Genomic DNA, 24,307 nt, shown 5'->3' on the forward strand with positions numbered 1-24,307 from the left:
GTGCAAAAGAAAGCATTTTAACTCCTGATATTATTCACATATGTGATTTTCAAACAATGATTATTAGTAATTTGTCACTCAACATTCAGCGAATTAAAACAAAAATGAAAAGTAAAGGACTGAGTTGATTTTAATCACATTGAGTTAATGTAAAGCAAAAGAAGTAACATTTTTCCTAAGATGAATTATTGGTGAATTATTTTTTTCAGATCCACATTATTCTGCAGAGACACACCAGCACAGACAAAAACAGCCAAACCACAGGAGCTCAAACGGTAACGTGGTATCCATCCACAGCCACACTAAAGGTTGAATCAAAAGACTCTTTCACACAATAATACTGACAGTAGTCTCATTTATCCTCAAAATAAAAACAGCAATGTAACAAAACTGCAATGTTGCCTTCACATAATGAAAAAGAGCTGCTGAAATACTTCAAAAGCCAAAATTAAATGGATAATAAGTCATCAGTAAATGAGAAGAAAAAAAAAAAAAACAGATTTTGTTTGTATGACACGTGGCAATGTATTATTATTAGTACTAATAGAAAATTAAAATCATGAAAATTGGCTCACTCAAATGACCACATTAAACTTTTCATGAAACTGTTCCATTTCTCTTAACTGATTGCGCACAAAGAAAAATGATGTGTTTATGCAAAGATGGGCAATTTTTTTTTAAAGATTTTCAGAACAAATATAAACATATTTTAATTTAAAAACTACAGCATTTGACATTTTTAGTAATATTTAACACATGCACAGTCTGTTTTTAATGGCTTCTTCTGACACCTTACAACAAATTAAAAGTTAAACATTATTTTTGAAACTGTGACTGAGAAAAAAACAAAACAAAACATTCCTTCAGCTTCTTTTTAACGATCCCCAAAGTAAATGAGTTACAATAAAACTATATACATTACAGTAAAGTAAATGTCTCATTAAACTACAAATTGTTCGGACCACAGTGTGACTGAAACAGGAAATCTGACAGAGTGCAAATCAAATACAGGTTTTCTTTTACATAACACTTCAATTCACGGCACTTATCCACAATGTTGCATATCAATGGAATAATTACACACTTTTTAAGTGGTTTAACTTGAATCATTTAGCAATGCATTCCCAAACACATTATTATGCGATGTATTAAACTTGAATTTAAAACAAGCTTTTCAAAATAAACTATTGTACTTTGAAAAAATAAATAAAATCAACTGAGCATGATGCATACAATGTAATAATTTTATTACAGGTTGACATATGTAACGGCTGCCTGTAATCAATCATTTCAACATTCATTAATAACCACTGAAAAGTACATAATTATTCTGCACACACCAGGCTCCATCCTCTGATGTTTTCCATTGTCTATAAGCAGCACAATCAATTACAACAATATTTCCATTTGTGGAACGAGTGGAGTGAGTGATCATCCAGCATTATAATGTTAAATGAAATGTGTGAAATGTGTCTGTAGAAGAGATACTACAAACATAAAGTTGTTGACAGCGATAATTTAACCAGCTTATCAACACTGAGCCTGGTGATGGAGCATTTTTGTGAAACAAAAAAAAGAAAGAAAGAAAAAAAAAAAGATTATTTTAACATCACTCTTAAAACATGTCCAAACACACTTTTGCCAAATCCAATGAAAAATCATTATTCAGTTAAAAAATTCAGTTATAATATCAACATAAAAGAAGAGAAAGTCCTCCTTTTTAACATATTACTAAGATTTTAATGAAAAGGTTAAATATAAACTAAAATCAAGTAATAAATGTACACTTTTTTGTCATAGCACATAAACAAAACATAGTGTTGTGTGTGTGTGTGTCAGTAGATTTGAGTTATTCCTTCCTGGGTTCCGCGTCCTCTTTCATTTTTTGTTCCTGCATGCGAGTTCGAGTGGAGCCTGCACAGAAAAGCTTCATCACTACATCTGATGTGAACAAAAGATAATGAATAAAACCCCACTTTCACTTACTCATCTCTGCGAGTTTCTGGATTAGTGTCGATTCCCCACCGGATTTACTGCAAATTAAAACACAGAATGTTATGTGATATAGAAAGTAAACAAACATAAAGAGCTCTTTATAAACAGCACTGTGTTTTTAACATACTGGATACAACCTTTTACTTTAAAGAAGGGAAAAACTATACACATGCACACACTGTATCCGTGTACTGGAATGCCTCTCATCATGCATCAGCCCACCCTCATTTTGAGTTCGCTAAACCCCTTCCCTAAATTAAAGAAAAACAATTAATTAAAGTTTATTAAGCGCCCATGCTAAAATGAATTAATTTTGTGACCCCATCATTTTGGAAGATGCAGTAAGTAATGAGTTTTCAGTGTTTTTCTCATTGCTTTCGCATCTTACATGTGACGAAGTCAGTGTGCTCTGGTAGTATTTGCATGACAATGACGTCAATCTGAAAGTTTGCACTACGAGAGTTGAAGCACACACTGTGACGGATTGAGTAAACTGATCAGAACAGATTTAATTAGTAATTTGTCCAGTAGCAAAAACTGTCTAATCCACCAGTCTACGATGGATTTCGGGCTCTGTTGGAATGAGCGGACAACCACCGAATGCGGGTGTGATTTCATGAGTGCTTCTTGACACACACAGGTCAATATCACCATGCCTCACTGACCTTCCATCAGCTTCGTCTTGGCCGTCTACATCAAACTTTAATCTCTTCAGGGGCTTGGGAGTTGCACCATGATCCAAAGTCCTTTTAACAGCTCGATCGTTGCTGTTGACCATTTGGTTGATTTTCTGAAACCGATTGGACGGCTGCACATGAAAACAACAACACAAGACAATCATTTAACTGCAGACTATGAGGAAAATGGTGACTGCATTGTGACATCAAATATAACACCTAAATGATCCTTGTTATTTGATTGGTGGGTTGTATGTCACGTGCCATTGATTATTTGTATGTTATGACAGAAAGAAACAAGAGGAACACACCCCAAAGGATTCACCGATGGACACCAGCATTCTGGAAATCAAAGGCAAAAAAAAAAAAACCACACACACACACACACACACACACACACACACACACACACACACACACACACACACACACACACACACACACACACACACACACACACACACACACACACACAACACACACACAAACAAACACTTTTATAGCAAAAGACAGTTTTCAAAGTCAATTTAAACACTGACGATGCTTCTTCCAAAAGTGAAATCATTAACAACTTTTTTCAAGAGCAATGCCAATCATCATGAACTAACCTGGATCGAGGAGTCATGATACCCGGGGACATGCGAGGGCTTTTCAGAGGGGAGATGTACACGTTGTTGCTGCCAGGCACACGCAGAGGTGAACTGGGGAACTTGTAGGGGCTACGTGGTATTTGTGGGATTGGAGAGAGTGTAGGAGGCTGGAAAAATAACAACAGCATAGAGTGGTTGTGGTGTTAGTCCATGTGGTCTGATTAAAGTATTCAACTTGTACATTGTCAAAGACACCAAGTCTCACCCTGGTAGATGCATACTGGAGGATGTTGGTTTTTAGTTTCTGCATGAACACCTGGTTGTAGAAGACGATGATGGAGTCATAGTGATCGTCCGTGATCAGCACATGCTTAAAAGTCTGTAAAACCCAGCCACACAAGCACACATGCACAGTTTAGAGTAAATCAAGACTGTGAGGGCAGAAAACCACACTGAACCAAAAAAAAAAGCAATTTTCAGAAAGGTGCGACACCTCCTGGTTGGTGTTGGGCATGTTCTTGTAGGCCGTGACTATGGTCTTGAAGCGCAGATCCACGTTTTTCACTTTACATATGGCATACATGGCTGACATCATCAACTATAAAAACAAGGACAAATGTGAGAGAAAGACCAAGAAATGCAGAAAACATGATTACAGAAAGAAAAGACATCAGAGGGCTCATACACACCCCTGCACGCTACAATAGAAATGTAGATGCAAATATCATCATCATCAATTCATCAATTTTATTTATATAGCGCCAAATCACAACAAACAGTTGCCCCAAGGCGCTTTATATTGTAAGGCAAGGCCATACAATAATTACGTAAAAACCCCAACGGTCAAAACGACCCCCTGTGAGCAAGCACTTGGCGACAGTGGGAAGGAAAAACTCCCTTTTAACAGGAAGAAACCTCCAGCAGAACCAGGCTCAGGGAGGGGCAGTCTTCTGCTGGGACTGGTTGGAGCTGAGGGAGAGAACCAAGAAAAAGACATGCTGTGGAGGGGAGCAGAGATCAATCACTAATGATTAAATGCAGAGTGGTGCATACAGAGCAAAAAGAGAAAGAAACACTCAGTGCATCATGGGAACCCCCCAGCAGTCTAAGTCTATAGCAGCATAACTAAGGGATGGTTCAGGGTCACCTGATCCAGCCCTAACTATAAGCTTTAGCAAAAAGGAAAGTTTTAAGCCTAATCTTAAAAGTAGAGAGGGTGTCTGTCTCCCTGATCCGAATTGGGAGCTGGTTCCACAGGAGAGAAGCCTGAAAGCTGAAGGCTCTGCCTCCCATTCTACTCTTACAAACCCTAGGAACTACAAGTAAGCCTGCAGTCTGAGAGCGAAGCGCTCTATTGGGGTGATGAGGTCCCTAAAATAAGATGGGACCTGATTATTCAAAACCTTATAAGTAAGAAGAAGAATTTTAAATTCTATTCTAGAATTAACAGGAAGCCAATGAACAGAGGCCAATATGGGTGAGATATGCTCTCTCCTTCTAGTCCCCGTTAGTACTCTAGCTGCAGCATTTTGAATTAACTGAAGGCTTTTCAAGGAACTTTTAGGACAACCTGATAATAATGAATTACAATAGTCCAGCCTAGAGGAAATAAATGCATGAATTAGTTTTTCAGCATCACTCTGAGACAAGACCTTTCTAATTTTAGAGATATTGCATAAATGCAAAAAAGCAGTCCTACATATTTGTTTAATATGCACTTTGAATGACATATCCTGATCAAAAATGACTCCAAGATTTCTCACAGTATTAGTAGAGGTCAGGGTAATGCCATCCAGAGTAAGGATCTGGTTAGACACCATGTTTCTAAGATGTGTGGGGCCAAGTACAATAACTTCAGTTTTATCTGAGTTTAAAAGCAGGAAATTAGAGGTCATCCATGTCTTTATGTCTGTAAGACAATCCTGCAGTTTAGCTATTTGGTGTGTGTCCTCTGGCTTCATGGATAGATAAAACTGGGTATCATCTGCGTAACAATTAAAATTTAAGCAATGCCGTCTAATAATACTGCCTAAGGGAAGCATGTATAAAGTGAATAAAATTGGTCCTAGCACAGAACCTTGTGGAACTCCATAATTAACCTTAGTCTGTGAAGAAGATTCCCCATTTACATGAACAAATTGTAATCTATTAGATATATATGATTCAAACCACCACAGCGCAGTGCCTTTAATACCTATGGCATTATAGGTATGCTAAAATATGTGCTAAAATATATAGAAAATATATATTTCTGCCATGGTGTTTTTGATTGTGCATGACTTCATAATGAAGTAATTCATACCAATCAATCACAAATATTTTGCTGATCATAGATCAGCAAAATATGCTGAGAATATCTATGATCTAAAGTATGCTTTAGATCATAGATCTAGGCTTCTTGGTGGTTGAGATATTCAAAAAAGGTGATTTATGTTTGACCGCACTGCTCCAAAATCTAATTTTGGTGCATATGGTTAAAAATAAATAAATAAAACTATCGGTGAACCTCGTTAACTCTCGCAAGCTGGGGTCCACAAATCCGTGAGTTAACATACAGGAGTCTTTATATAGTACTCCAAATTTTTGGGGTCCACAAATCAACCGCAGCTAAAGCTGAAACATGAGTAACGCATACGTGACTTAACAGGGTTCACCTATAATAAGGGAGGAAAGGGGGGAAGGGGGGGGGAATGAAAATGTAAGAGAAATTGATAGAATTAAAAAACTGTGTAAAAGCAGCATGAAGATGTGATGGGGGTTACCTGGTCCAGGTGACGGTCCTTCATCAGCTCGTACTCGTGCTGCAGAGTGTGCTGGAATAGCGTCCATATAATTGGTTCCAGATCAGTGTGGGAGCACAACAGGTAGGAGCAGAGTGTCTTCAGCCTCATGTAGGACAGACGGTACACTGCAGGAAGAGCACATCAAGGAGACTGTTGGACACAGTGAAGTAGGCAGCACACAGGAGCACAGGACTGCAAAACATCAAATCACTTAAGATGGCAAAAGCTGCAGAACTTCTCCTGTAGAACCCTGTCACACTTAGTAAGAATGCACAGGAACCAGACCGACACCGCAAAAATGGCCATAATCTAGATGCAGTCGGGAGGGAAAGAGGTGTGTAGACTATGGGTGGATCCCATCCAAAGCGTTTTTATACAACAGTTAGATGACACAGAGTGCTGTCAGACGGCCATATAAAGCTCTGAAGACTGCCTGATGTCCAAACATCTGGATGGCAAACACAGGACCAGAGTGAGAGCCAGCGCTGTGTTCCTCCCTTTGCACAGGACCTGCTGGTACTGGACATCGGAGTACAACCAACGTATGGACCAGACCCACGCCATATGTGTCAAAAGCTGGCATTGATGCTGTCACTCACTCATTCCCAGTGGTGGGCACAGTTCCGCTAATCTGCTAATTAGCAAAGCTAACTTTTTGTTAGCAGATTAGCTTTTCAGCTAACTTCAAAAACCATCAGCGAACCAGTTAGCTTCTGCTAAATTTAGTTCCGCTATTTTTTATTTTATTTTATTTATTTATTTTTACACAGTGAAAAACATTTGTAAACCTGAAAATCATACATGTTGGTTTCTTTCTACTAAGTATTTTGCAACAGTCAGGCAGCTGTGAGGAGCTGAGCTCAACTCTACCCCAGCAGAAGAGGCCTGGCTGCTACAAAAAAAAACAAAAAAAAAACAAAAAACAAAAACTAAAGTCATTTACATTCACACATACAGTAGTCCAGATGTGAGGCAGAAATCCTGAAAAGGAAAGCAGTTTTGACTTATCGTTTTGATTTATAAACCAAATTAATCCAGCTAGTTTAACTACATTAATGTTAACTCTGTCATTTTTACAAAGTGAAAATATAACACATACCTTTAAATTTTAAAATAATGCACTAATTTTGAAGGTTTGAACATTAACACACAGATGCCAAAAGGCATTATGGGACAATCAGCCTCCACTCATCATTAATTGGTTGATTAAGTATATGTAAAAATTAACACACAAGTTACTGTAACGTGTGTGTTGGTTTTTACAAATAAATGTGCATTTGTAAAATATGTCATTTTATTTCATTTGTAAAAAAAAAAGCATTTGCAAAACTGAAACATCTATTTGTTAAAAAAACCATGTGACATGTGTCAAAATGTATAGAATACTGCCATCTACGGGATGGCAGTGTGAATAGCACCCGCCCCAAATATCAAACCCTCAAAATTAGTGCATTTTTTAAAATTAAAAGATATGTGTTATATTTTCGCTTTGAAAAAATGACAGAGTTGACATTAATTTAGGTAAACTACATGGATTAATTGGGTTTATAAATCAAAACCATAAGTCAAACCCGCTTTCCTTTTCAGGACTTCTGCCTCACATCTGGACAACTGTATGCTGTGAATGTAAATGACTCTTCCTTACAGCAGTGGGCAGGGCACACAAAGACAGAAGCGCTGACTCGTTGGTTGTTGGGTTTGTGATTGTCGTTGATTCAGAAGCGTTGCCGGTGCTTTAACTCAAAACCGGCTTATCAGTAGCTAAGCGTATACCAGAGACAATACTGATATTTAGTGGTTAGCTGTAGCTTCCGCTAAATTGTTTGGTGGTTTATCCATTTATCTTTATAAAAGTTAAATTTTCAGTTAGCAGATTAGTGGTTATCGAAGCTAACTTTTTGGTTAGCTGTGCCCACCACTGCTCATTTCCATGCAATCACATCTTCACTCGTCCTCTTTCTCAGCGCTCACTGACCTCACAGCAGGAGACCACATGTGCATGTGCCTGTTTGCATAGAACAGGTGATAAATGACCACTCAGCTGTGTGTGTGTGTGTGTGTTCATAATGGCTGAATGAGTCGCTACGTGTGCATGCAGTGGTGCCGCTGTCAGCCACTGGTCACCTTTTGCTGCTAAAGTTTGCTGGCGGTGGGCCAAGCTTCCCCATGCATACAACATTTGCAAAACAAACAAACAAAAACAACCCTTCGCCAGTGATAATATGCAAAAAAAGAAAACAATAATATCTTACATTTTTTGTAGAAGAGGCTGAGAGAGTTTGACTTTGGAGGTCGGCTATGACCAGCGGTCTGGGCAGCAGACTGGGTTGGAGGATGAGAGGCAGATGGCAGACTGGGTGTGGCTGCAGCATCTGGCGGTAAGACAGGGAGGCCAGGGAGACCAGGGCGCACAGGCGACAGATACCTGTAACAGACACAGAAACCTGGTGATCTCTGACCGTTATGAAAACGCACAGCAGTCTCGCAGTCATCAGTCATGACTTCATGAAAAATCAGTGATTACTCAATCTTGCAACTCCACTGTAGAGTACCAACACTGAAACAGGAACTACAGTTCAGGAACTAAATGGTTTGAGTTGGTGTGTGTTTTTGCTCTCTGAGCTAAACTGAAGTTGTTTTAAGTGGTATTTTCTGTAGTTACGTTAAAAAGTCTGCTTTCCACTAACTGACAGTTCCACAGACAGTCGTTTTGTGAACTCACAGGTCAGCTGCAGTGTGGTTGTGCTGTAGTGGTTGATTAAAAGTCGCTGCAGCCTCCACCTGCTCCGCTGCGCCCTCCTCATGCGCCTGTTTCAGCAGCTCAAAGAGAGGGGAGCCCTGTGAAGAAACAATTGTCATTATTTAATTTAATCCGGCACCCAGTTATTAAAGTTATGTTTGTGAGCATGCACAGATTTGAATCCCTATATATCTGACTGATGTCATCAATAAAACTTTACAACATTAAAACAACAGATCAGAATCAAATTATGTTGTTGCACCTTCACAATGCTTAAGAAACATCAAACTGCCGCACTGCATCAAGACAGCATTCTAACTAATGTCGCCACAGTGTGCTTCATATCCAGTTAAACATGTTTACCGTTATTACTTACCTTTGGGATCAGTAGCATTGATTACAACCATAGACATCACTAATGAAAGCAGTGATATTCTACTTGCCCCTGTGTCTGTTTGTCCATGTTTGAAAAAAATAACTCAAAATGTTGCGATCCAATTTGAAGCAAACTTCATGCATCACCTATGATTAGATTGAGATAAAAATCATAAAAAAGAATCAAGGTGTCAGTTTACGAGTCAATATTTGAGCCTAATGTTTACAGATACGGGTTATTTAGAATGGCTTTTCACAGAAACTGGACAAAGATACATCTATGGTTACTACTAATCACAAATATAAAGTCACATATCACCCGTCTATAGTTCCAAGACCTTGCAGCATCTCTCAAGCTCCATCAGGTTGGATGGGAAGTGTTGGTGCACAGCCATTTTCAGATCTCTCCAGAGATGTTCAATCAGATTCAGGTCTGGGCTCTGGCTGGGCCACTCAAGGACATTCACAGAGTTGTCCTGAAGCCACTCCTATGATATCTTGGCTGTGTGCTTAAGGTCATTGTCCTACTGAAAGACGAACTACCATCCCAGTTTGAGGTCAAGAGCGCTCTGGAGCAGATTTTCATCCAGGATGTCTCTGTACATTGCTGCATCCATCAATCCTGATTCCTGACTAGTCTCACAGTTCCTGCTGTTGAAAAGCATCCCCACAGCATGATGCTGTCACCACCATGCTTCACTGTAGGGATGGTGGCTGGCTTCCTCCAAACATGACACCTGGCATTCACACCAAAGTGAGCAATCTTTGTCTCATCAGACCAGAGAATTTTGTTTCTCATGGTCTGAGAGTCCTTCAGGTGCTTTTTGGCAAACTCCAGGTGGGCTGCCATGTGTCTTTTACTAAGGACTGGCTTCCGTCTGGCCACTCTACCATACAGGCCTGATTGGTGCAGAGATGGTTCTCCTTCTAGAAGGTTCTTCTCTCTCTGCAGAGGAATGCTGGAGCTCTGACAAAGTGACCATCGGGTTCTTTGATCACTTCCCTGAGTAAGGCCCTTCTCCCCCGATCACTCAGTTTAAACAGGTGGCCAGCTCTAGGATGGATCTGAACTTATGCCATTTACGGATGACGGAGGCCACTCTGCTCACTGGGAACTTCAAAGCAGCATAAATGTTTCTGTACTCTTCCCTAGATTTGTGCCTTGATACAATCCTGTCTTGGAGGTCTACAGACAATTCTTTTGACTTCATGCTTGGTTTGTGCTCTGACATACACTGTCAACTGTGGGACCTTATATGTAGACAGGTGTGTGTGTGTCTTTCCAAATCATGTCCAATCAACTGAATTTACCCCAGGTGGACTCCAATTAAGCTGTAGAAACATCTCAAGGATGATCAGTGGAAACAGGATGCACCTGAGCTCAATTTTGAGCCTCATGGCAAAGGCTGTGAATACTTATGTGCATGTAACTTCTTAGTTTATATATATATATATATATATATATATATATATATATAAAAACACACACACACTTTTTCGTATTGTCATTATGGGGTGTTGTGAGTAGAATTTTGAGAGAAAAAATTAATTTCCTTCATTTTGGAATAAGGCTGCAGCATAATAAAATGTGGAAAAACTGAAGCCCTGTGAATACTTTCCAGATGCACTGTACATGTTTTTCTATTTCATTTCTGTTTCCTATTGGTTATACAGTAACCTGTGACTAATGCATTTGTTCCTGTTTTATGATTACTAAAGGACACTCCCTAAAGCATTATATTTAACCTATTATCATCCATCCACCAATGAGACAAAGTCAAGCACTTCTGTTTAAGTGAGTGTAAAAAAAGATTAAAAAGCAGGACCAGTTTATTTGAAAATCACATTTCACTAAAAAATAGCACATATTCTTAACCTTAAAATACAGTGAGGCCCATAAATAACTGGACAGTGACACAAATGTTGCCTCTGTATACCACCACATTGGAGCTAAAATTAATCAAAGAAGATGTGTTTGTAGTGTAGAGTTTCAGTTTCAATTCAAGGAGTTTAACAAAAAGTATCACAGTTACCATTTAAGAATTTCATCCATTTGTATACACAGTTCCCCATTTTCAGAGGCCATAAGTAATTGGGCAATCTAAATATGAGGTTTACATTCACACATATCATCAGAGCCAATGTTCTTTAGAGAGGTCAGCAGATGAATACATTATCATTATCAAGTTAGTGAATATGTGTTGGACCTCATTTACACCATTCACTAAGAAATACAAAGCCTGACCTGGTAAATCTATCTGTAGTAGGTATTTCTCCAAACCTGGGTGAACGGGCAAAAAGAGGACTAGTGAGGGGAGCCACCAAGACACTCTTGACAACTCTGAAGGAGTTATAATGTTTTGTGGATGTGACTGGAGAAACTGGGGATAGTGCAACTTTTGCTCAAGCTAAAAGTGTACGGCATTTCAACTCCATTGTGTTAGTACACAGAGGCAATATTACAAAAAAAAAAAAAAAAAAGTTTCACTGTCGAAATACTTATGTACCCTTAATGCACATCACTCTACCCACCATGGGCTAAATGCACCCCCACCCCCCCAACCACCCAAATCATATTCCAGTACATAAATCACAAAGCAATACAGACACAAACACATGACATAGTTTCAGCTGTGGTATGTGGCTTTATATTCACCATAATAGGTTTCATAAAAATGGTTAAATCATTTAAACAACAAACAACCAAACAAAAGCTACAACAATGCAAGAAAAGGTGTTTAACTACTTTATGAAAATTTGATTTCTAATGAATAACTGTCTAGTATTTAAATGTACTCTGGCTTGGAACAGATACAGTATACTTATTACATGGCTACGACAGTACGCACGCTCTGATTGGCTGAATTTAGGTCTGATATTTTCCCATATCAGACAGTTACTATGAGAATTGGTCCACATTGCGTATCAGATTTGCGACTTTGTTTACAATTTTCACGGCGCAAAATAAAACAAAACATGAACAAAGAAATTATGAGTGATGAAAAGGACCATTCTCCCAGCAAATTTTATTACACTGACAAGTTTAAATTGGAGGAATTAACAGCAAACGAGCTTGAGGTGGACATGCAAAATGAAGACCAACAAGATGAAAACACAGCCCTGAACAGCCATATAATAAACAAATTATCAACTCGCTTGCTTGGTCTGTACGGGAAAATATCAGGCCGAGGTCTTGACAAAAAAGAAAGACCTCGGCCTGATATTTTCCCGTACAGACCTCGCGCTCGGTTGAGAATCCTTCAATACTGGGCGTACATCTGGATCAAGCTGTGGATCCAAAATTTTCAAAAGCAAGCAGGTTACCAAAATATAACCAAAATTTGCTTTGTAATTTGTGTCATAATATTTGTAGACATCTGGTGTCTCAAACTAAATATGATTTTAGTTGTGTTAACTAAATGATTTTAGTTAACACTTTAGAGCAAGGGTTCTTTAATTAATGCAGCAATAAACATTAACTAAGACATTAACACTTAACTGTGTTTAGTAATCACTTATTAATGGTGTTCATGTTAACTAAAGTGTTATTGTATACATTGAATGCAATGAATGAATACAATGACTAAACCATCAGCTTAATTCACTCAAAGTTACATTAACTAATGTGATCACCACTAATAAAGTTCTACTAAACACATTAGTTAGCTAACACTTGTTACTGCATTAACATGAACACAATTGATAAATGATTACTAAACACATCGTTTAATTATCGCTGCCTTAATTAATGCCAATGAATGTACCCTTATTGAAAACTGTTACCTAATTTTAAATATGGTGACATAGGAGCATCAACATGTGAGTCCAGATTAATGCTGTCAAACAACATGAAAGTTAAGATTCGGTGATGTGCAAATCAGTTGGGCACGTGATTAAGAGCATGTATGCACCAAGAAAAAAAAAAACTGTGAGAACAGACTCGACAGGCAAGTGGGTGTGGTTTGCAACCCCTGTTTTCCACAGCAGCTGCAGGTACAAACCTGCAATTATTGCATTCCTCTCACCGCAGAGCTACACCCTGCTGACGCCACCAACAAGTTTCAAAGTACAACTGAACCTAGAACCTTCTGTACTAAAACCAAGTGTACTAATCACTTGCCCACCACTGAAATACATCAAGTATTGTGATGTTTTTGATAGATAGAAAGACAGTTACAAGGGAAGATAAAATCTTAGTGAAATTTGTGTCATTCCAGAAATCATACATGAGTTACACTAATATCCCACTGAGTTTCAAATGGAGGCGGCTGCAAAAGCCAAGCAGCACTGGGAGGACTTTGGCCCTGATTGAGGCTCCTCCCTCTCCTTCAACAGTCCACTGTGTACACTGCGCTGGAGCCTCAGTGGTTTCTCCTTTACGGAACAGCAGACGCAGACTAAAACCTGTAGATCATATTAGTAATGATCACCATGCCCCCTGGGGCAGGTGCAGCAACAGACAGGAGAAGCAGAAGTGGAAATTACCACTTGGTGGTTCGTGGAATTGACCACTTGACTGCTTTCTCAAAAGGAATACACGTTTCAACTCTGACAGAAGACTAAAATGGCTCAAAACGTTTCTTAAAAGAGGATTACTGGTAAGGCAAGGACTGTTTGAAAGAACCATCTCAACACATTGGATACCGACAAAGGTACTGTGAAGACATCTCTCCTCAATTACTCCTAAGATTGAATACGCAAAGAATTTGATGACTGTTTTTGCCTACCCGAACGCAACTTCAATTCTGAAGAGCCTGTACAAGTTTGCTGAACAAGCAGAATTTTGTGTTGTTTTTTAATGAACTGGACAGACTATGAAGAAAACTGAGGAGGACCTCGTCACTTTGTCTGGTCTAAAGATGTATATTAGCAGTGTACAACCTGATAACGTCAGCACACTGGCACAGATGAGCTGCAATAAGAGCGATGACTTTAAGTATGCAATGTACAGCGGAGTTTTCAGCCTGGTGTTCGTGGTTGGACTTTTCTTCAACATGGTGGCCATATACATTTTTGCCTGTACACTGAAAATGCGCAACGAGACCACGACATACATGATAAACCTGGTTGTTTCAGACTTGCTCTTTGTCCTCAGCCTGCCTTTTCGGATATTTTACTTTGTCAGGCGTGACTGGCCATTTGGCAGTGTATTGTGCAAGATCTCTGTGGCTGTGTTCTACACCAACATGTATGGCAGCATCCTCTTCCTCACGTGTATCAGCATTGACCGGTTTCTGGCCATTGTACACCCATTCCGGTCCCAGGGAATTCGTACCAAGAGGAATGCCAAACTGGCCTGCTGCATGGTGTGGGTGATGGTTCTGTCTGGCAGTGTACCCACAGGATTCCTTTTGGACACTACCTCACCTAAAAACATCAACACCTCCTCCAACTACTGCTTTGAAAACTACTCCAGAAAGCAGTGGAAGGCTGAGCTGTCTAAAGTGGTGGTGTTTATTGAAACAGTGGGTTTCCTCATCCCGTTGGTGCTGAATGTCTTCTGCTCGATCATGGTTCTACGGACGCTGAAGAAACCTCAAACTATCAGCCGGGGAGGGAATATCAACAAGTCTAAGGTCTTGAGGATGATCATTGTGCATCTGCTCATCTTCTGCTTCTGTTTTATTCCCTACAACGTCAACCTCATCTTCTACTCCCTGGTCCGATCGAACATCCTAAAAGGATGCAACGTAGAGCACGTTGTCAGAACCATCTACCCAATTGCTCTGTCTATAGCAGTAACTAACTGCTGCTTTGACCCAGTGATTTACTACTTCACATCAGAGACCATTCAGAGCTCCATCAGACGCAAATCAACAATATGGCAAAACAGTGTCAAGCTGTTTGACCGACTGCAGACAGATAGCTCACAGAGCAGTCCAAATTCAACACTCAAAATCTTGACTCTGAGGTCCATGAGATCTAAAGCCTGTGACAGTGAGGCACAGTGTTAGTCTATCGCACAGCAGCACCCTGACATTGCTTTGTGAATGTGCATATGAATGGGTGAATGTGAGGAATCACTGCTTTGAGTGTCTGTATCAGATGGAAAAGCGCTATAAAAATGCAATCTATTTATACCCCCTAAAGCCAGCTCTAACATATGACAATTCAACATATTCAATTCAGTGAGTACTGGTGGTGATACTCTGGACAAACCTGAGACAGCAGGTGGAAGAAAATATTGAAATCAGTAAAAACAGTGAGGACATTGTGATTTTTCAAGAGTCACACTCTCACCTGCTAGAAAGCCCTTTGTCTCTCATTAAAACACTATATATTTATTGTGTGTATGAGTGGAACAAGCTGAAGAAGAAACATTTCAAGCTGAAATTTGTTTCAGTGTACATAAACTTAATCAGTGATAATAATTCTCAACATACAAGTTAAAAAACTGTCTCTACCCGCTAACAATTTCACAATGGCTGTGTATTAGTGGAAATGGCAAGTGTCCAAGCAAGTACATGATGTTGGAAAACTATGACATAAAATATTGTGATTATTTTATTCTGCTTTGGCACAACTGAAACAGTATTATATTTCTCTAAGTGTCCATTTTTCAAGTATTTGTAGCCTGATTTAGACTATTTAAGCACTTTAAAAAGTGGTATGTTTTGTAACAGCTTTTTACAAAAAAAAAAAAAAAAAAAAAAAATCACTTTTTTATGTAACAACAAATAAAAGTAAATGTGGAAAACTCAAGTTTGAAATTCACTACTTGGTTGGCAGAGCGGGCTGTTGTAAAATATTGGCCAATAAAGGGCAGCTGTGTAGCACATTCAAATATACTGTACTAACAATATCCAGGCCTCGGACAACCAATTATATGAGTGAACACATTTGGAAATCAGCATCTTGGTTCAGCAGTTAGCACTCTTGCCTCACAGCAAGAAGGTCTGGGGTTTGATTCCCTCCATGCCAAGTTCCTTTCTATGTGGAGTTTGTATGTTCTCCCCGGGTCTGCGTGAGCACTTTGAGTTCCTCCCACCATCAAAAACCAGTGGTTGGATTGTGTCACTTTCATTAGGTTGGGTTACGTACAGAGGACATATTTCATTGTATGTATGTGCAATGACAATAAAGGTTTCTTTTTCCTCTTCTTCTCTAAAGAAGAACTCTGCAGCATTTCTACATACATATATGCATGTTCAAGTAAATAGGAACAAGGTCTAAGGAACAAGGAGTCTAAATGGAACACAGCTCAGTGGATCAGAGTTTATGTGAAACACGTGTTCCTTCTCATTAAGGTTGAACAGTGCAAGACTGAGCACTACTACATTCCTGTGGAAAATTTTGCTTCAGGGTCTTCACTGACTGTGACATAGTCATCCACCGTGTGCTAATGAAAAGAATTGTGAAACAGATACAGACGAGCAACAACATGCCTCTTCAGGGAGAAGAATGTTTATAAGACAGTGCAAGCTCTTACTATGCTGAAATAGAATTGATAATTACTGCAAAATATCAATTAGAAACATGGGATTGATTCAGCAAAAAACGGTTTCTGAAGCCATCTTTTTCCCAGACAAACTCCTCACTATACAACAGACACAAATACAAAAACCCCAAATCTCACTCAAACGTTTTTTTTTTTTTTTTTTTACATCTGGAAGTTCCTTCAGCTACTCCCTTGTTTTCACTCAGGCTCGCCACAGCAGATCCAAGGTGGATCTACATGTTAAATTAGCACAAGTTTTACACCGGATGCCCCTTCCTGACGCAACTCCACATTACATAGATAAATGTGGCAGGGGTGAGGTTTGAACCCAGAACATTCCGCACTGAAACCAAGCGCACTAATCACTTAGTGATCAAAATTAAAAATAAATATACAAATAAATAAATAAATAAATACATTCAGACTTCCAACTACAATAACTTAAAAAAATGTATCCTCTTTAAACTGGAAGTACAAACAAATCTCTCCATCAGGACCAATACTAAGATCCAGGCATTGAATGGTTCCTAGACTCAGCTATCAGTGGTAAAAATGTCAAACCTGTAGAGAGATTTATTTATCTCAGCAGTGAAATACATGTGTATGGTTCTTCAGTCTGAGATCGAGAGACACCAGGGAGAGCTTAGTGAGTCATGAGGTCCCTGTTTAGTGATGCTGGTACCTCTGCATGCGAATGACGGTCCTAAGTCTTGAGAGTCCTAGTGCTTCCTGTCTTACTGTATGGTTGTGAGGCCACTAACAACTAGATATCTTTGGTACTAGGTGTGTTAAAAGGATCCTTGTGTACCCCTCTGTAATCACTTTGTGTTAAATGAACGGTTACTTCAGGACATTAAAATGAGGAGTATCACTTGCATTGTCAGGGACTGTCAGCCACGAAATTTTAGCCATGTGACGCATTTCTCTGGGCATGATTCAGGACACAGGTGTCTCAGTGCTGAGGACACCAGCAGGTGGAGAAGGCCAGAAACACATCTATGTTTCACCTGACAGATGGTTACTTTCAACAGGTGCGGATGGTCTGGTTGCATGCATAAGTGGTTGCTATCCAGGACTCAAGGTGTGGTGCACGCAGCAGCAGTACATGCGCCCAGACCTGACAAATAATGATTCAGACTATTTCATAGTGCCATGTAACATGAATTTAAGTTCTTTTCACAAGTGCCATTAATTAGCGATGAGCAGCAAAAGCCCAACAACACATCTGTTTTATTAGCCTGATTAGCCCAAATTATGTAAAGATTCAAAAGCAACCCTGCTGACTACTTGTTTTTGAATATTTACATTGCAGATGTCTAACATGTAACATCGGGGCTGACTCTCACCTTACTGACCACATGGTATATTGTTCCCATAAAATCAAAAAGCTGATATGTACAACCCCTGGCAAAAATTATGGAATCACCGGCCTCGGAGGATGTTCATTCAGTTGTTTAATTTTGTAGAAAAAAAGCAGATCACAGACATGACACAAAACTAAAGTCATTTCAAATGGCAACTTTCTGGCTTTAAGAAACACTATAAGAAATCAAGAAAAAAGATTGTGGCAGTCAGTAAGTTACTTTTTTAGACCAAGCAGAGGAAAAAAATATGGAATCACTCAATTCTGAGGAAAAAATTATGGAATCACCCTGTAAATTTTCATCCCCAAAATTAACACCTGCATCAAATCAGATCTGCTCATTGACACTGACCCTATGCCATGACATTGACCCTATGTGTCTTTTTGCAAGGAATGTTTTTGCAGTTTTTGCTCTATGGCAAGATGCATTATCATCTTGAAAAATGATTTCATCATCCCCAAACATCCTTTCAATTGTCCAAAATATCAACATAAACTTGTGCATTTATTGATGATGTAATGACAGCCATCTCCCCAGTACCTTTACCTGACATGCAGCCCCATATCATCAATGACTGTGGAAATTTACATGTTCTCTTCGGGCAGTCATCTTTAGAAATCTCATTGGAAAGGCACCAAACAAAAGTTCCAGCATCATCACCTTGCACAATGCAGATTCGAGATTCATCACTGAATATGACTTTCATCCAGTCATCCACAGTCCACAACTGCTTTTCCTTAGCCCATTGTAACCTTGTTTTTTTCTGTTTAGGTGTTAATGATGCCTTTCGTTTAGCTTTTCTGTATGTAAATCCCATTTCCTTTAGGCGGTTTCTTACAGTTCGGTCACAGACGTTGACTCCAGTTTCCTCCCATTCGTTCCTCATTTGTTTTGTTGTACATTTTTCGATTTTTGAGACATATTGCTTTAAGTTTTCTGTCTTGACGCTTTGATGTCTTCCTTGGTCTACCAGTATGTTTGCCTTTAACAACCTTCCCATGTTGTTTGTATTTGGTCCAGAGTTTAGACACAGCTGACTGTGAACAAACCAACATCTTTTGCAACATTGCGTGATGATTTACTCTTTTAAGAGTTTGATAATCCTCTCCTTTGTTTCAATTGACATCTCTCGTGTTGGAGCCATGATTCATGTCAGTCCACTTGGTGCAACAGCTCTCCAAGGTGTGTTCACTCCTTTTTAGATGCAGACTAACGAGCAGATCTGATATGATGCAGGTGTTAGTTTTGGGGATGAAAATTTACAGGGTGATTCCATAATTTTTTCCTCAGAATTGAGTGGTTCCATATTTTTTTCCTCTGCTCGGTCTAAAAAAGTAACCGTTACTGACTGCCACAATCTTTTTTTCTTGATTTCTTATAGTGTTTCTTAAAGCCAGAAAGTTGCCATTTGAAATGACTTTAGTTTTGTGTCATGTCTGTGATCTGCTTTTTTTGTACAAAATTAAACAACTGAATGAACATCCTCCGAGGCCGGTGATTCCATAATTTTTGCCAGGGGTTGTATAAATGCCACAGACTTTAGAGAGGCTAGTTAACAATAAGAAACTAAGAAAAATCACAGTCCAACATTTTCTTACAAAAATGTTGGACTGTGATTTTTCCAACATTTTCTTACAAAAATGTTGGACTTTTCTCAAGCTTTTGAAAATGCAGAAAAAAAACAGAACTACCAACAATCATCAGAGAAGAAGATAGGTGTTGAATTGCCCAAATGCAACATGAGTAATGTTTTCTTCTCTGTTAAGTCCCAAAGCTGACATTAAAGGGCCTTTCACAGTGAATACGTCAGGCCGTTAACGCCTTCCAATCCATTGGATGCGTTTCCAACGCATCTGTCGCATCCGACGCGTGACGTCAGATGCTTCGCTTCGGAAGTGGCAAGGGGGCAGAGATTGCTATGTAACACTCTGGCTGTTTCCACAACCTGAAAAAAGTTCAGCGAGCGCCATCTTGAATTTGCGTCACCTGAACCACAAAAAAGCTTTAAAAAAAAACAAAAAAAAAAAAAACAGCAGTAGAACGATTCTCCCATCACCCTACTGGGAGCTTTTTTTCAGCTACTTTTCGGAGTGACGCCGACCGAGGGAGGACTGACGACTTGGTGGGATATCAATCGAACGCGAAGTCCCAGTTTGCCCAGTGGAGTTTAGTTCTGCAGCTTTATCGAGGTGAGAATAATCTAAAAATAAAACGTGACGTTTCTGCACTGCTGTGAAGGTTTAATGATTAGCTAACGTTACCTTAGCCTTTTAGCACAGTTGATCTGAGTGAACGCTTTAATTTGTAAATGGTTCAGTCTTTTTTATTTTTACCAAATAAAGCTACAGCTTTTTTTTTTCAGAGACCACAAACGCTCAACTTTAAATAACTTTTTTTTGGGCATTTTTTCCATCATTTTTTCTTTTTTATATATATAAATTGTTTAGTGTTTCTTTATATTTAAAGAAATATTTTTATTTGTCCCAATCAGGAACATTTGCTGTGCACACAACCAAACGTCCATTGATGAGCTGAACACCACGGAGTCCAGTCGAAAGAAAACATCTCTGCTCTTCAAAATAGGACAAAAGTGTCTTCAGCAACACCACCAGAGTTCAAAGCTGCAGAAGAGACCTTCATCTGGTCCCGAGAATACAGCATAACATCACCTGCTTCTAAATAAAAGGCTCTTTCAATTCTTTCTATTTTATTATTTTTTAAAAAGCTGTTTAATTTTATATTTTAACAATAAATGAATGGATCATTAAAAATGTCCACGAATCAAAGTCCAAAGACATTTGCACAGGTAGAAGGTCTCCACTTATTGCACTCAAATTCATATTTTAGAAATGACTGTCCTGATAACAACATTAAAGGCAATTACATATTTTGGCGAAATTACAAATTGAAATGACCATTAAAAAATTCATTATGAGGTTTATGTCACAGAAATCCTACTTCACAATCACACTGCAGTCATTGTTAAATTATTTCCTGTTGCATTTATAATAAACATTTGTATTTATTTACAGTGTCTGTTTTTCTGGTTGAAATGAGATATAAATAATCTACCAGACTTTTAAAAATGTACAAGTTTCCATGTTATTTTATTTGTCTAAAAATAAATGTCCAAGGTTCCTTATGTTAAACAAGAAATGATCTAATCTGAAATAACAGGTGGTTTTAATTTACAGATGAAAGGTTTCTAAAGAACCATTTATTGATTTATTTAGCTATTTTAATTATAAGTGTTCTAAACTTTTTTTTTTTAACAGTAATCAGATATTCTGAGGTAACAAACAACAACAACAAAAAAACATTTCCAAGGATTTTTATTCACTGCTCTATAAATGAACAGTCCTGTGACACGTTTCTGTTTTTGTACAGATCAGTGGTTTCTGCACCGATCCGTTTTGTAGAGATCAGTGGTTTCTGCCACTAGTCTTCCGTGTTTTGGCCCAACACGTCGTTCCTATTGGACAGCGCGAAGCTACGTCACGGCTCAGTGCATCAAAAGTTAGATTGGATTGAACTTTGACCGCATCAGCCTGCTGACAAGTGGCAATGCGCGCTCCCGTCAGAAGTCTCGTTTTAGCTCGGCTTTTGACGCGACGCTCCTGACGCGTCTAAAAAGCAACGCGTCTCATTGAAAATATTGCTTTTTAGACCGTTTTTTGACGCTTCTGATGCATCTGACGCTTTCAGTGTGAAAGGCCCTTAAGGGTATAATGCTGATGAGTGCACCTCCATTTAGAAAATTTTTCCACATCACTAGACTGGTCAATGTAGTTACTGATTAAATTGGCTCATTTGTGTAACTTTTTAAAACACGCACCCATAAACAGTACCTCCTTCCTCCCAAACCTCCCAACACAAAGGAGCCTGCTAAATAAACGATTCTTTAGCGTAAAAGCTCGAGCAATTCGATGTATAAAAATGACGAGAGCACAGTGCTCATTAAGCACAAACCTCCACCAACACTAGTTTCCAATTCCACAAATTTTTATCTTGGAAAAAATTTTCAAGGTCAAAGTCCTGTTAGAAGCGGCTTTTCATAAGCGGCTTTTCAATGTTAAAATCAAATATCCGCTAAACACACAATACGGATAAAACTTATTCTATTCATTGAGAGTGTCAGTTTGCTCCTCATTGTTACAAATGAGAGTGTAAAATGTACACCAAATGGGCTTTTTAATATTACATTCAAATGTATACAAAATCCACAATCCGGATCAGATCCAGATTAAACTTTGCCAGGTGATAGTGAGTGCCAGTCTGCAGTTCACTTTTAAATATGAGAGTGACTGGGGCACGTTTGATTAAGATATAATGTAAAATATACATAAAATGGTGTTAAATTTAAATGGCCACAAAATTTTTAATCTGGATCAGATCTGGATCAAACTTTGCCAGTCGATAAAGGATACCGTCCTAATGCTCTCAAATATGAAAGAAATTCAATCTTTTATGACAGAGTTATGAATTTTTGAAAATTCATTCAATGTTAAAGGATAGGAATTTGTCCAATTTTCCAAGATTTTTCCTGGCTTTGACCTTTGACCTATGACATGAAAATTTAATCAGTTCTTGTCTATCAAGATATGAATCATCAAAAAATTTCATAACGATATATACTCAACAAAAATATAAACGCAACACTTTTGGTTTTGCTCCCATTTTGTATGAGATGAACTCAAAGATCTAAAACTTTTTCCACATACACAATATCACCATTTCTGTTATGTGTCGGACGCAGCTCGGAGAACCGACCAGCGTTTGAAGGACCCAGTATGAAATAAGCAGAGCACGGTACAAAGACTAACTGAATTTAATACATAACAGTGATAATATAATAACAAAAAGGTGCGGCCTGGCGTGGTGCGCTCCCAGCAGCGCTAACGGTCCGGAGCCAGAAGCTGTTTCGGACCCAAGGACCCCGCCGACACCCCCCAGGTGGCCGCAACAACCGAGTCTGTGAAAGAAGGAACCATTATGTGAGTCCACACTCTACACACAGAACACTTAAAGGTGTACAAACAGCAAACACTTCCTGGCTTGATTACTGATCAGCTTCCCAACCTGCAGGCATGGAACATCCAGTTCCACTGCAGTGGAAGCTGATACATGACTAACAAACAGCTCAATACAATAAGGTGTGAGGGACACCACATTTACTGACTGTATAACTGTTAGTCACAAAATCTAACGTACCTCAGGAAGTGTGCTGACGAGCGTGAAACCTCACCCCCTCCTCTTTCACAGACTGTGCATCAAACCTGGACGTTCTCAGCATCCGCTGCTGATGAGATGGCTCCCGAGACGACGATCTCACCCGTCTGGTCACAAGGTCGAGTCTCTGGCAAATACACACTGTGCACTCCAGTCTTAAATGCCAACATGTTCCAATCCATCCAGATGCACCACAGCTGTGAGTCCTGACGAGTCGCAGGTGATCAGGGTGAGGTCCTGACAGCCTCAGCAACACAGCCACTCAGTCCCAAACGCACGCCACCTGGGAGGAAAACCAAAAGACAGAAACAAACCGGCAGCCAGGCCCCCCCAGCCATATAACAATTTCCCTCAAATATTGTTCACAAACCAGTCTAAATCTGTGATAGTGAGCACTTCTCCTTTGCTGAGATAATCCATCCCACCTCACAGGTGTGCCATATCAAGATGCTGATTAGACACCATGATTAGTGCACAGGTGTGCCTTAGACTGTCCACAATAAAAGGCCACTCTGAAAGGTGCAGTTTTGTTTATTGGGGGGGATACCAGTCAGTATCTGGTGTGACCACCATTTGCCTGATGCAGTGCAACACATCTCCTTCACATCATCCGTGAAGAGAACACCTCTCCAACGTGCCAAACGCCAGCGAATGTGAGCATTTGCCCACTCAAGTCGGTTACGACGACGAACTGGAGTCAGGTCGAGACCCCGATGAGGACGACTAGCATGCAGATGAGCTTCCCTGAGACGGTTTCTGACAGTTTGTGCAGAAATTCTTTGGTTATGCAAACCGATTGTTTCAGCAGCTGTCCGAATGGCTGGTCTCAGATGATCTTGGAGGTGAACATGCTGGATGTGGAGGTCCTGGGCTGGTGTGGTTACACGTGGTCTGCGGTTGTGAGGCTGGTTGGATGTACTGCCATATTCTCTGAAAGGACTTTGGAGATGGCTTATGGTAGAGACATGAACATTCAATACACGAGCAACAGCTCTGGTTGACATTCCTGCTGTCAGCATGCCAATTGCACGCTCCCTCAAATCTTGCGACATCTGTGGCATTGTGCTGTGTGATAAAACTGCACCTTTCAGAGTGGCCTTTTATTGTGGGCAGTCT

General features: G+C 39.4%; 2 protein-coding genes across 3 annotated transcripts in view; one reads left to right on the forward strand and one right to left on the reverse strand.

The window, feature by feature from the left end:
- Positions 1 to 1,671: 1,671 nt before the first annotated feature.
- Positions 1,672 to 24,307, reverse strand: part of rb1 (retinoblastoma 1) — a 72,824-nt gene continuing 50,188 nt past the window's right edge. Inside the window, exons 18-28 of one of the 2 annotated variants that reach the window (XM_034178655.1) lie at positions 8,768 to 8,883; positions 8,298 to 8,470; positions 6,025 to 6,170; positions 3,756 to 3,860; positions 3,528 to 3,641; positions 3,281 to 3,429; positions 2,984 to 3,014; positions 2,661 to 2,803; positions 1,987 to 2,033; positions 1,841 to 1,914; positions 1,672 to 1,794 (exon numbers count right to left, since the gene is read on the reverse strand). In XM_034178655.1, coding sequence (XP_034034546.1) covers positions 1,850 to 1,914; positions 1,987 to 2,033; positions 2,661 to 2,803; positions 2,984 to 3,014; positions 3,281 to 3,429; positions 3,528 to 3,641; positions 3,756 to 3,860; positions 6,025 to 6,170; positions 8,298 to 8,470; positions 8,768 to 8,883 — 1,089 coding nt within the window. In that variant the 3' untranslated portion in view covers positions 1,672 to 1,794; positions 1,841 to 1,849. Of the gene's footprint in view, positions 1,915 to 1,986; positions 2,034 to 2,660; positions 2,804 to 2,983; positions 3,015 to 3,280; positions 3,430 to 3,527; positions 3,642 to 3,755; positions 3,861 to 6,024; positions 6,171 to 8,297; positions 8,471 to 8,767; positions 8,884 to 24,307 lie in introns of both variants that reach the window. The other variant, XM_034178654.1, reaches the window with a different exon arrangement.
- Positions 13,515 to 15,834, forward strand: LOC117517576 (lysophosphatidic acid receptor 6-like). Its single transcript, XM_034178657.1, has one exon. The coding sequence runs from the start codon at positions 13,975 to 13,977 to the stop codon at positions 15,112 to 15,114; it is 1,140 nt and encodes a 379-aa protein (XP_034034548.1). The 5' UTR covers positions 13,515 to 13,974; the 3' UTR covers positions 15,115 to 15,834.

The sequence above is a fragment of the Thalassophryne amazonica genome, chromosome 9, assembly GCF_902500255.1.
Source record: "Thalassophryne amazonica chromosome 9, fThaAma1.1, whole genome shotgun sequence".
Taxonomy (NCBI): Eukaryota; Metazoa; Chordata; class Actinopteri; order Batrachoidiformes; family Batrachoididae; genus Thalassophryne; species Thalassophryne amazonica.